At 36.5% G+C, this 10,179-nt stretch overlaps 2 protein-coding genes across 3 annotated transcripts; one reads left to right on the forward strand and one right to left on the reverse strand.

Annotated features, from left to right (window-relative positions):
* Positions 1–2,191: 2,191 nt before the first annotated feature.
* LOC142524523 (large ribosomal subunit protein eL36y-like) lies at positions 2,192–3,804 on the forward strand. Its single transcript, XM_075628548.1, has 4 exons — positions 2,192–2,333; positions 2,611–2,715; positions 3,146–3,345; positions 3,585–3,804. Exons 2-4 carry the CDS (start codon positions 2,614–2,616, stop codon positions 3,613–3,615), a joined length of 333 nt encoding a protein of 110 aa, XP_075484663.1. The 5' UTR covers positions 2,192–2,333; positions 2,611–2,613; the 3' UTR covers positions 3,616–3,804.
* Positions 3,805–4,113: 309 nt separating this feature from the next.
* LOC142525492 (uncharacterized) lies at positions 4,114–9,559 on the reverse strand. Of its 2 annotated transcripts, none has more exons than XM_075629807.1 (10): positions 8,995–9,559; positions 8,671–8,757; positions 7,330–8,333; positions 6,880–6,968; positions 6,668–6,771; positions 6,469–6,568; positions 5,939–6,014; positions 5,725–5,839; positions 5,113–5,644; positions 4,114–4,858 (listed from the first exon to the last, which is right to left on the reverse strand). In XM_075629807.1, the coding sequence occupies exons 1-10, from the start codon at positions 9,299–9,301 to the stop codon at positions 4,366–4,368; spliced, it is 2,907 nt and encodes a 968-aa protein (XP_075485922.1). In that variant the 5' UTR covers positions 9,302–9,559; the 3' UTR covers positions 4,114–4,365. The 2 variants fall into 2 exon arrangements, with proteins under 2 accessions (XP_075485922.1, XP_075485923.1); XM_075629808.1 differs by having other exon boundaries at positions 8,671–8,768; positions 8,995–9,211.
* Between the last annotated feature and the right edge of the window lie 620 nt (positions 9,560–10,179).

Genomic DNA, 10,179 nt, shown 5'->3' on the forward strand with positions numbered 1-10,179 from the left:
GGACAGGATATGTTAACTCATGCATATTTTAAATTCAGATTTTTACTCGTTAGATGCGATTTATGCATGCTGAGTCTTTAGGCTCACTAGACTTGATTGTTGTAGGTACTGATGAGGCCAGGGCCGAGGGCGGGGACCAGTGAGCCAGCTTGGGTCGGCAGTAGGGGCACCCGAGGACCTCAGAGCAGCAGTTGTTATTTTTTTCCGCAAACAATTTTATCAGTCGTTGGATATTTTTAAATCGTTGTTGTTGGCAAAACTTTAATTTTCTTCCGCTGCAATATTTTGAAATATTGAACTTGATTCACCAGTGATTTTATGAATGAGGCCATTTAAGTTCTTTTAAAAAGAAAATTTTTAATTTTCCGCAAATTTTCAAGAAAGGAGTTTTAGGCCCTTGACAATAATTAAGACAAGTCAATTAAACCAAGAATATTGCGAAAGTGATAAAACTTAGTCTCTGGTAAAGGTTTGGTGAAGATGTCAGCAGCTTGTTGTTCAGTGGGCACATATTCCAGTCTGTTTACTTTCTTTAGAGCATGATCTCTGATGAAATAATGCATGTTATCAATGTGCTTGTGTAGTGCCCAAATTCAGTACACGTAGAACCCATGCATCTATTTAATTATTAAATCATTTATTAAATTTTAAAATTATTTTAGTGGTCATGATTTATTTAAATTGTATTATTTTAATGTTTATGTGATTCACGTCAAAATATTTCTCGAGTTTCATGTTTCAGGAAATTATTCGATGCGGGATCGAGGAAAAGAGACCGGTGACGATTTTGCCAATTTTAAAATGTGGTATTTTATTTTAAGTTAAGGATTGGGCTATGAGCGAGAATTTCCGCAGAGTTACAACAAGATTAATAGAATAGTGAATCATTGTTTTTCAACTGCTCTTCTCTGCTATTTATAGGCTTCTCTTCAACGGTAATAATCAATGTAATTTGAATCTTTATATCCTTTGTTTGCCACGTCAATATTTTTCTGACATTCGTACACTGTAGCGTTCCCACTATTAGTTGCAGTCTTCTTTGTACTGTTGTCGGTTGAATGTCCTTTTCGTTAACTGATGACGTGTACAGCTGAAGGATCAGCTGATAAGCAATAGCTGATAAGCTCACAACTGAATATAACAACTGATCGGTTTTCAAATGATCAGTCAGCTGTCTGCGTAAGTTCAGTTCAGCTGGTTCAATTGCCTTTGTTAATCTGCGCATTATTCTTCAGTTATAAGAAACTGTCAATTTGACTATTTGTTCAATTACTTTCAAAATTCTTGATTAGTTGATCCAATCGATTTAAGCACTTAGTTTGTCAAAAAATCGAAATTTAGTTTCCAACTATAATTGTAGAGAAACTAATTTCATTGTACTTTTTTTGATTTAAATTTTTTTTAAAAATTAGTTAAATCGATTCAAACCGTAAGCCTACTGCTAAAAAAAACACAACCATAGAAAACCAAAACGAAATCTCATGCAAATGATTCGGTTCCGTGTCCACCTTTTGTTGAAGCCGAAACAAACCCTAAGAACGAGTACCTGATATAGCCGTGGCTAGGGGTGAGCAAGATTTCGGTTAAACCGAATTAACCAATCGAACTGAGCCAATTCGAAAATTCGGTTCGGTTATTTCGGAAATTCGGTTTTCAAAATAAAAAAAATCGGTTATATCGGTTAATTCGGTTCGGTTACGGTTTTCAAAATTTTGAAATCGGTTAACCGAATTAACCGATATAATAAATACTATTATTTAATAAGTTTTTATTATTTATCAATTTTTATATATATTTTAATTTTTAATTTTAAAATCGATATAATATGTTTTAATTGTGTTCAAATAAAACTTATACATTTGTGATGTGTGTAATTTTATGTTTTTATGCATTTTTGTAGGCTGTAGTGTTAAAAAAAAATTATATATATAATTAAAGTTAAATCAATTTTTTTTAAAAACTATCGATTTTAATTCGGTTCGGTTTCATCAGTTATAAAAATTAATTCGATCGATTCGGTTATGACTAAATATTTCGGTTCGATTCGGTTATGACTAATCGAACCGACCGAATGCCCACCCCTGGCGTGGCCATGTTCTTTTAGTTTGGCCTTTTAAAAGCCTAAATTGCAAGTTGCCAGCCCGAATTTTAAACGCCATCATCTGCTAGAATTGAAAAGATGCGAATTTCCATTTTTATCCCCTTCCCACGATTCTTATTCCACACACTATCAGAACACCAATGTATAAATACTGACCCGTCCCAAACCCTAATTTCAACACTCGCAGCAGCAGCAGGTTTTCCCCCCAGCCGGGTGAACAGATTGCAGAAAGGTGAGCCAGATTCATTTTATCATAGGTTTATATTAGCAAATTGTATTGCTTTTATCTTTTTTTTGAGTGTACTGCATAGGCTTCAGGACTGTGATGTTATTTTGAGAATTGAGATTTGTATTTCGCATTGTTTCTGCAATAATTGTGTTCCTTTAGGTCTAGATTGTCTTGTTCTCTTTACTGCTTGTTTAAAATTGGATTTCAGAAATATACAGAAATTTGTGACGTTGGTATTTGGAAGAATAAACTATTTGTTTGTTGGATTGTCGTGTTGTAGGTAATGGCTCCAAAGCAGCCAAACAGCGGCCTATTTGTGGGCCTGAAGAGAGGTCATGTTGTCACGCCCAAGGAATTAGCTCCACGCCCATCTGATAGGAAAGGCGTAAGTATCATTGATTATTTTTCATTGAAATGTGTACTTTTTGCTGATTCAGATGTTGGGTCTTTGTTACGTTTTCAAATAATATTTAATTTCTCACCCCTGTACTGAGTACGCCAGAAGCATAAAGTAGATTAGTATTTGATTGGGCTTGGACTCTTCTTTGGGGCAAGTGCTATTGTAATTATTGTTTTTTGAAGATTGATGCTATTGAAAGAGTTATCTAGCAATTGTGGCTAGTGTTAAACGTTATAGTATGGATGTGAGTATGCATGATGACATGATTGGCATTTTTGTCCACTTGAATCATGGTTTCTTAAGTTATGTTCTATATTATAAGTTAACATGGCAGTTCTATGTATCCTTTTTCTGTACCAATCCATGTTTATTTACTTGTTTCTATTTCTTAACTTGATCCATATTAACTGATCAGAAAACAAGCAAGAGAGTGCATTTTGCGAGGAGCCTCATCAGGGAAGTTGCTGGGTTTGCACCTTATGAGAAGAGGATCACTGAGCTTCTTAAAGTTGGAAAGGACAAGCGTGCTTTGAAGGTTGCCAAGAGAAAATTGGGCACTCACAAGAGGGCAAAAAGGAAGAGAGAGGAGATGGCTAGCGCGCTCAGGAAGATGAGGTAATTTCCTTGATTGACATTCTTTTATCCTACTCCGATGCTTTTATCGCGTTTGTTTTTGAATCTAATAATGAATTATTATTCATAATCATATGATTGGTAAACGTGACGGTGATTCCAATTTTGAGTTATATATTTGTACATGTGTTTGATTTTGCTATTTATATTTGTTGGGTATAATTGTATAAATAATGCTGTGCTTCATTCTTCCTTTCGCTTAAATGGTCTGTGATGTGCAGGGCTGCTGGAGGTGGCGACAAGAAGAAGTGAAATCTGTTTTCTTGGGTTTCTGTTGAGAGCAAAATCGGTCATTTATTTCAAATTTTGATAACACTTCGATTCAGCCTCTTATTTTGGTTCGACTTTTTAAGATGGAATTCATGATACAAACTTGTCTAGTTGGTAACTTTTTGACTTGAAACTGCTTTAATGAATCTTATATTGCATCTTTATTTTCCAGATTAAACAATTTCCTTGTTTCTCTAAAACACTTTTTCGAATGTACGAGAAGCTTACAACGCTCTTTCTTGCTCGTATTTGATTTTCTTGGGACAACTCATTCTATATTACATCAACCTAGATAGAAATAATGAACATAAAGGAAGCACAAAATTTGAAAGGTTCCAGTTAAATATAAGATAAAAGACTGGGCTAATGAGGGATTATTCCATCCGCAATCCCTCCATCCCGGAATTTTGTGGGCCCAATTTTTTTTTTTTTTCCCCATGAAGTGGAATCCCAACCATTCATCACACCCAGGATCGAACGAATGAGAATGGCAGAAATAAATTCTGCATTTCATGTCTCAGTACATATAGTAAAGTTACAACGTTACGTTATCTTCAACAGAGGTTACTGTGATAAAATTATTCTCTCAATAGGTATTATTCTAGCTACTCTTTCTTATTCTCGTTAGCCATAAAGCTACTTATGAAAAGAGCCGAAAAGCAGCAAGTAATAAGGCAGTTGGAGCAAATTCTACTGATGGGCCAAAATGAAATTGAACGGCACAACATGAAATCAAGCCTTCAACTTTTGTGACAACCTTTCAACCCCATCTTTGCAATCTCCAACAACTCGCTTTGTCCCTTCTGAGACGGATGAAGCAAATTCTACACAGCCGCTCTGCACTCCTTGTAATGAGACACTCAAGTTTGATTTGGCTGTGTTTTTTAGCTCTCCAACACGTTTACCTGCCTTCAAGGTTTTCTCTTTTAGAATTGATATGAAGGAAACAATCTGCTGGATTATTTTATTGATTGTATTCTTGCATTTCCCACTCACTTGGGCTGCCATAGTCCTAAGCTTGTCCACCAAGTTCTCAGACCTTTCAATGGTTCCTTCAACTGAGAACTGTTTGCTAGTATCAAGCCATGCAACTCCACTGGAGTTTTCTTCCTCCCGCAGATCATTATCAACTACTTTTAAGCCTTGACTTTCCCAGCGTTTTCTAGCCTCTTCCAATGCCTTAGCTTGTTCCCTTGCCCTCTTCATCTCATCTTCTGCCCATCCTCTGCAAAAGATAGAGACATGCACAAGTAGAGATAATAAGATTTATATATTTCCACATTTCCTTGTCTTTAGGTATAATTTTTAAACAAATTACTTCATTAACTTGTTCAGTCGTTGCCTTTTCAAAAATAAAATCAAAACTATGAAGTCAACTTCGAAAGAAAAGAAATCTGAACCAAAACGAAATTAAATCCCTCAACCATAATCTGAAATAAAATAACAACTTAAATATGACAATGAAATTATCTTTCGTACCTGGCCATGGACAAGGCTTTCCGCTCAACTTCCAGCTCGTATTGTAGCCGGGCAATCTCCTGGTTCCCAGTTTCTGCATCTCTCCGAAGTTTGCTTAGTCTTTCTTTTTCATATGAAATCTCCACCCTATCATACATAAGGATCTGCAACTGTTCCTCTACCTCACGCCTCAGCCTGGAAAGAATTTCCATTTCAGAATTAACAGCAGCACGTTCCTTCATTAGCGCAAGATTTCTTTCCTCTCGCTCAGCCCTCAATATCTCCACTTCGCGTCTAGCATCCTCTGCCAATTTCTGAGAAGCATCAATCTTTTCCTTTTCCTGTAAAAGTTCCTTCTCATAACTTCCATTGAGATCCTTTTCAAGTTGAGCAATTAGAGCATTATGAGCAGTAACAGCATTTTCTGCCATTGATTCAGCCTCGATACGTGCAAGTTCATCACTAACCACCGCAGCAGCATCACCAGTTGAAAGGGCCATGGCAGCTTGGGCTTTTGTCACTGGCTTTTCTGGCTGAAAAAGTCTTGTATAACCTGTTATGTAGCAAAGCATATTAACTCTTGACATCTAAGAGAGCATCGCCAGAAGAAGATAACATATCACAGAAACTAACCGAATGCTAGGGTTGTAATGCCCTGCTCTCCAGCTGCTAAGTCAGCTACCAGTGCAGGCCATGCATCTTGGTCAATCTTGTCAATATCTATAAAACCAGATAACTGCTGCAAGGTCTACTTCCAGCAAAAGACAAGCTTCTTATCAATTAATCAGTTATATCAATGCTATCTACAATAGGCAAGTCAAATTAAATAACATTAACTTCTAATAACCTTCCTGTCGACAACCGGTAGTTGCCTTTTTTCCAAAGCCAATTTCCAACTCACAAGATCCTGGCGAGATAAAGGACTACAAAGCGTTTTCTCAGAATGTGACAAGGTGGACAACTAAAATTTGTAAGAAAGCTCGTTCTTAAGAACAGAACAATTTCATATTAAAATTCAGAAAAATACGAGATATAAGGGGGTCAAGTTTAAAATGAGCAGCACCAAGAAGCATAAACACACTGAGTTGGAAAACAATTCAAATATTTTTTCAGTTAAGCCACCCATGAACCCAGGGAACCATGTAATTTTTAGGACGTTTGATTTACGAAAAGTGAAGGGAAGAAAAACTTGACTACTTGAGCAACCACACGAAATCAATTAATCTTCACAAACATTAATGGGGGTCTCATATAATAACTGATTGTCTTCTTTAGTAGTTATAAATTTACATTACATTGCTATAAAAGTTAATTAGTCTTCGAGATAACAGTAAACTAACGGAACAGTGACAATGGGCTCACAAGAAATATGCACACCTTTCAGGAGAGAATAATAAAGGACTCGAGTCTTCATCTACAGATGACCGCATGTCGTGCCTTGAAAGCTTGCTGGCAATAAGTCCAGCTTCTGCCAAGCCTAACAAAAGCCAAACTCATTTAGAAGATAATGCAACATACCAAAATATAAAATTTCGCGAGAAAACTTTTAAAACATTATCCAAAGTCAAGTTTTCACCTTGAATTGATGGGAAATCAGGATCATCCGGTGTAATGTCATCAAATGCAAGTTCAGAAACATTTTCAATGTACATAGCAGGATAGACTTTCGATGTTGTGCTCCTAAAATAAAATCAATAGATCATAATGCATAGCCATATCATTCCATCCCTGATATTCTAACAGGCTGTGAATATCTCATATCACACTCCATAAAGAAAGACTCATTACCTGGAAAGAATACTGCTTGCTACGACCAACCAATGAGCATACTCTCGTCGAGTACATAAATCTCCAGGTTGAACATCGTCTTCAATCACCTACAAGAGCTACGAAATTAAAAGTTTGGTTTCAAATCTTCACACAAGAATTTAAATTTACAGCTCATGAACTCAATCTCTAGATCGTCGGAAAGACCATCATGGTCTTTGACGTTAAGATTATGATACTCGTGTGTGCATGTGTCTGCGTAGCAAGCCACTGTGAGTTGGCATTAGATTGGTTTTTCTTTCTTTCTTTTCTTTTTTGCTTCTTGAACATTTCTCAAGAGCTAGCTGAAACATGTGTGTGCTACAGCTGGAAACCAAAAATAGAATGAAAGAAGAAAGTGCAGTTTTGAATTCTTAAGGGGAATGCTATTTATATAGCCAAAATAAATAATTGGAGTAGTCCATAAAATACCTTCAAATCTTTCAAAGCAGATAATGCCAGAATTTGGAGTTGATCAACAACAGCAGGAACCAAAACCTTACCTGGTGGAGCCTGCAGAGCTGCAGAGACAACAGATGGAGCAGGTACGCCAGCTGAAGTGAAAAAATTTCCAGGATTTGTAGAATCAAAAAAGGATCTGTTAACATTGATATCATTAAAATCATTTTCATGCAGTTCATTTCCAAATTGATTAGCAATTTCTGGCTCCAAAGATACTTCAGCTGAGCCAATTCCATTTAAATTTTCCAGATATTTATCATCTCCGTCTGAAGAAACTCCCAAAATTTTGCATGAGTCGTCATCCACTGTCAAAAGTTTGCTTCCATTATTAACATCCCCTGTCGAAGGCAAGCTTCTGGACTCCTCATATTCTTCAGGGATACTGTTTAATTCAACGACATTATCCACCTGTGACTCAACTGAACTAGAGAGCCCATTTGGATAGTCAGCCATTACATTCTCTCGTGTGCTATCCAATACAGATGGGACCAAGATTTTGGCATCAACAAGATCATCTGATTTTGGTACACTGGTACTTTCAGCAGCTAGGTTCCCATCGTCCTGACCCTCTGCTTTTGGTTCCTGCACCTTGGTATTTTTATTAGCTGGACCACCATTTTCAGTTTGAATACTTCGCGCACCTAAGGAATCATCGGCTACAACAGAAACTAAAATGCCAGTAAGAACTGATTCCTTTTGGGTAACTTTCTGAGTGGAGTGAATATTGGTGAGATCAACCACCTCAGATGACTGCCTAGCACCGACATCATCACGATTGCTACTTTCATTAGCTTCACTTTTTTCTTTATGCAGAAGAAGATCCTTGTTTGTACCTGTTTTACTTTCTTCACTTTCACTTTGCAGTATCTCAACTTTCTCCTCACTTTTCTCCTCTCCAAAGCTATCCTGCTGATTATCAGAGGATACTAACTCTTCTTGTTGTGTTGTCAAGGGCTCCATTTGTTGTTTACCTCCTGTAAATAAAAAACATATGAACTCAAAATTTTGAAGTACTGAATTATTTATTCATTAAAAGAAACACGAGCTCTAGACAAAGATATACTTAACTAACGTGAAAAAGGGGTGAACACATACCTTTATTTTTGGAAATATAACATTCAAAAGAAATCAATTGTGAATGCGACTCTAATGAGAGTTTGTTTTAAGCACGTGTTCTTAATCATTGTCCATACAATTGTCCAGGAAGCAACAGCTAACAGATCATAATCAAGAGACTACACTGATCTATATCGGCCCAAATTTCACGCAACAAAATCTAGAAAATCAAGGTATGAAAGAAAAATTACTCACTTGATGTGGTTCTATTGCTTATAGACAATGCAGTAAACGTGAGGCCTGCAACCAAAAGAATTCCAGCAGCTCCAGCCCCCATTATTCCTGAAATTAAACTACGGCACATGAGTTATTAGTCTACAACGACATATGCCAGGGGCAGAATTTTCAATTGCAACAATAAACGCTAACATAAATAACAGTTACAAAACCTCCATGCAACCAAAAACGGGTTCATTAAAAAAGGAGTATAGAAACTTATTTACGTATAAACGAAAAAATGAAAAGGTTTTCTGATGTTTCCTAACAGTTACAAAACACCCAAAAAAAAAAGTATCTTACCGACTAAAGATTGCTTGCGCTTTGAATTGCCGGGCTGCAGTTCCCCATCAGCATTGGCCCAGCCGGAGAAATCATCAGACGAAGACTTAGAATTCATCCACGAAGAAACCTGAGTCCGACGTCGTTCCAATCCATAGCCATGAATCCCACTGCTCCTTACCACCACCCACACCAAGCTCACACGACGTCGGTCAAGCTCCGAAAAACGCGAGCGGAAAACCACCAACGGGGATTTCTGGCGCTTGAATGAGAATTTGAGCTGAAACGAACTCGGGCAAAACGCCGTCGAGGTAATCAAAGCATTCATCTTAACGATTCCTTCAAATTACAGGAGTAGCTGGGGTTATTATTCGTTAACCTACTAATTATTGAATTTCGGATGCGAATTTGGGAAGGGAGCTGAACCGGAATGAAATCTAGTGTTTCTTGACTTGCCAAAATTTACGGCTTACACTGTACCTGGCATGTAAACACGCAATCTCTCATTATCCAACGGGCAAGAGAACAACAGAAATACCCTCAGCCGCGATTTCTAGATGAACACAGACAAGCCCCACATAACACTGAAGTTAACTAATTTATTTTTGTAGTCTAGATATTAAGCATTTATTATTCTACACAAAAATAAATTCAAATGGTCATAAATAATTAAACTTTTCGTACAATTTTCAATTTGTGAGTGTGTCCGGTGTAAAGATATACCAATTTGTGTATAAATGATGACAATCTAACATCTAAAAATACAACGATTGTAGATATTAAATATGATCATCTGTTATAATGTGTATAAATGATAACAATCTAAAATCTAAAAATACAACGATTGTAGATATTAAATATGATCATCTGTTATAATCTCTTAAACAAATATGACGCCATAAACAAAGAAAAATAGAGAAACACTAAAGAAAATTGAGAGATAAACTTCTAACATATTCTATATTTTAAATAAAATGTAGGAATTCACAAAATATTGATATATACTAAATAACGTTGCTGAAATATGAAAAACAATGACTTGAATTACTGAAATCTGAAGTGAAAACTATGAAAATGATTGGCTAAAATTATGAAAATTTTGTAGGGAGTTTATTAGAATTTGTGCGAAATATTGTGTGTGTACCCTGTGTTGGCCGATTACCTCTTTTTCTTCACTGTGCGGTGCGATTTCTTCCAATTCCCCCA

This window comes from Primulina tabacum, chromosome 14 (assembly GCF_025594145.1).
Source record: "Primulina tabacum isolate GXHZ01 chromosome 14, ASM2559414v2, whole genome shotgun sequence".
In the NCBI taxonomy this organism is placed as follows: Eukaryota; Viridiplantae; Streptophyta; class Magnoliopsida; order Lamiales; family Gesneriaceae; genus Primulina; species Primulina tabacum.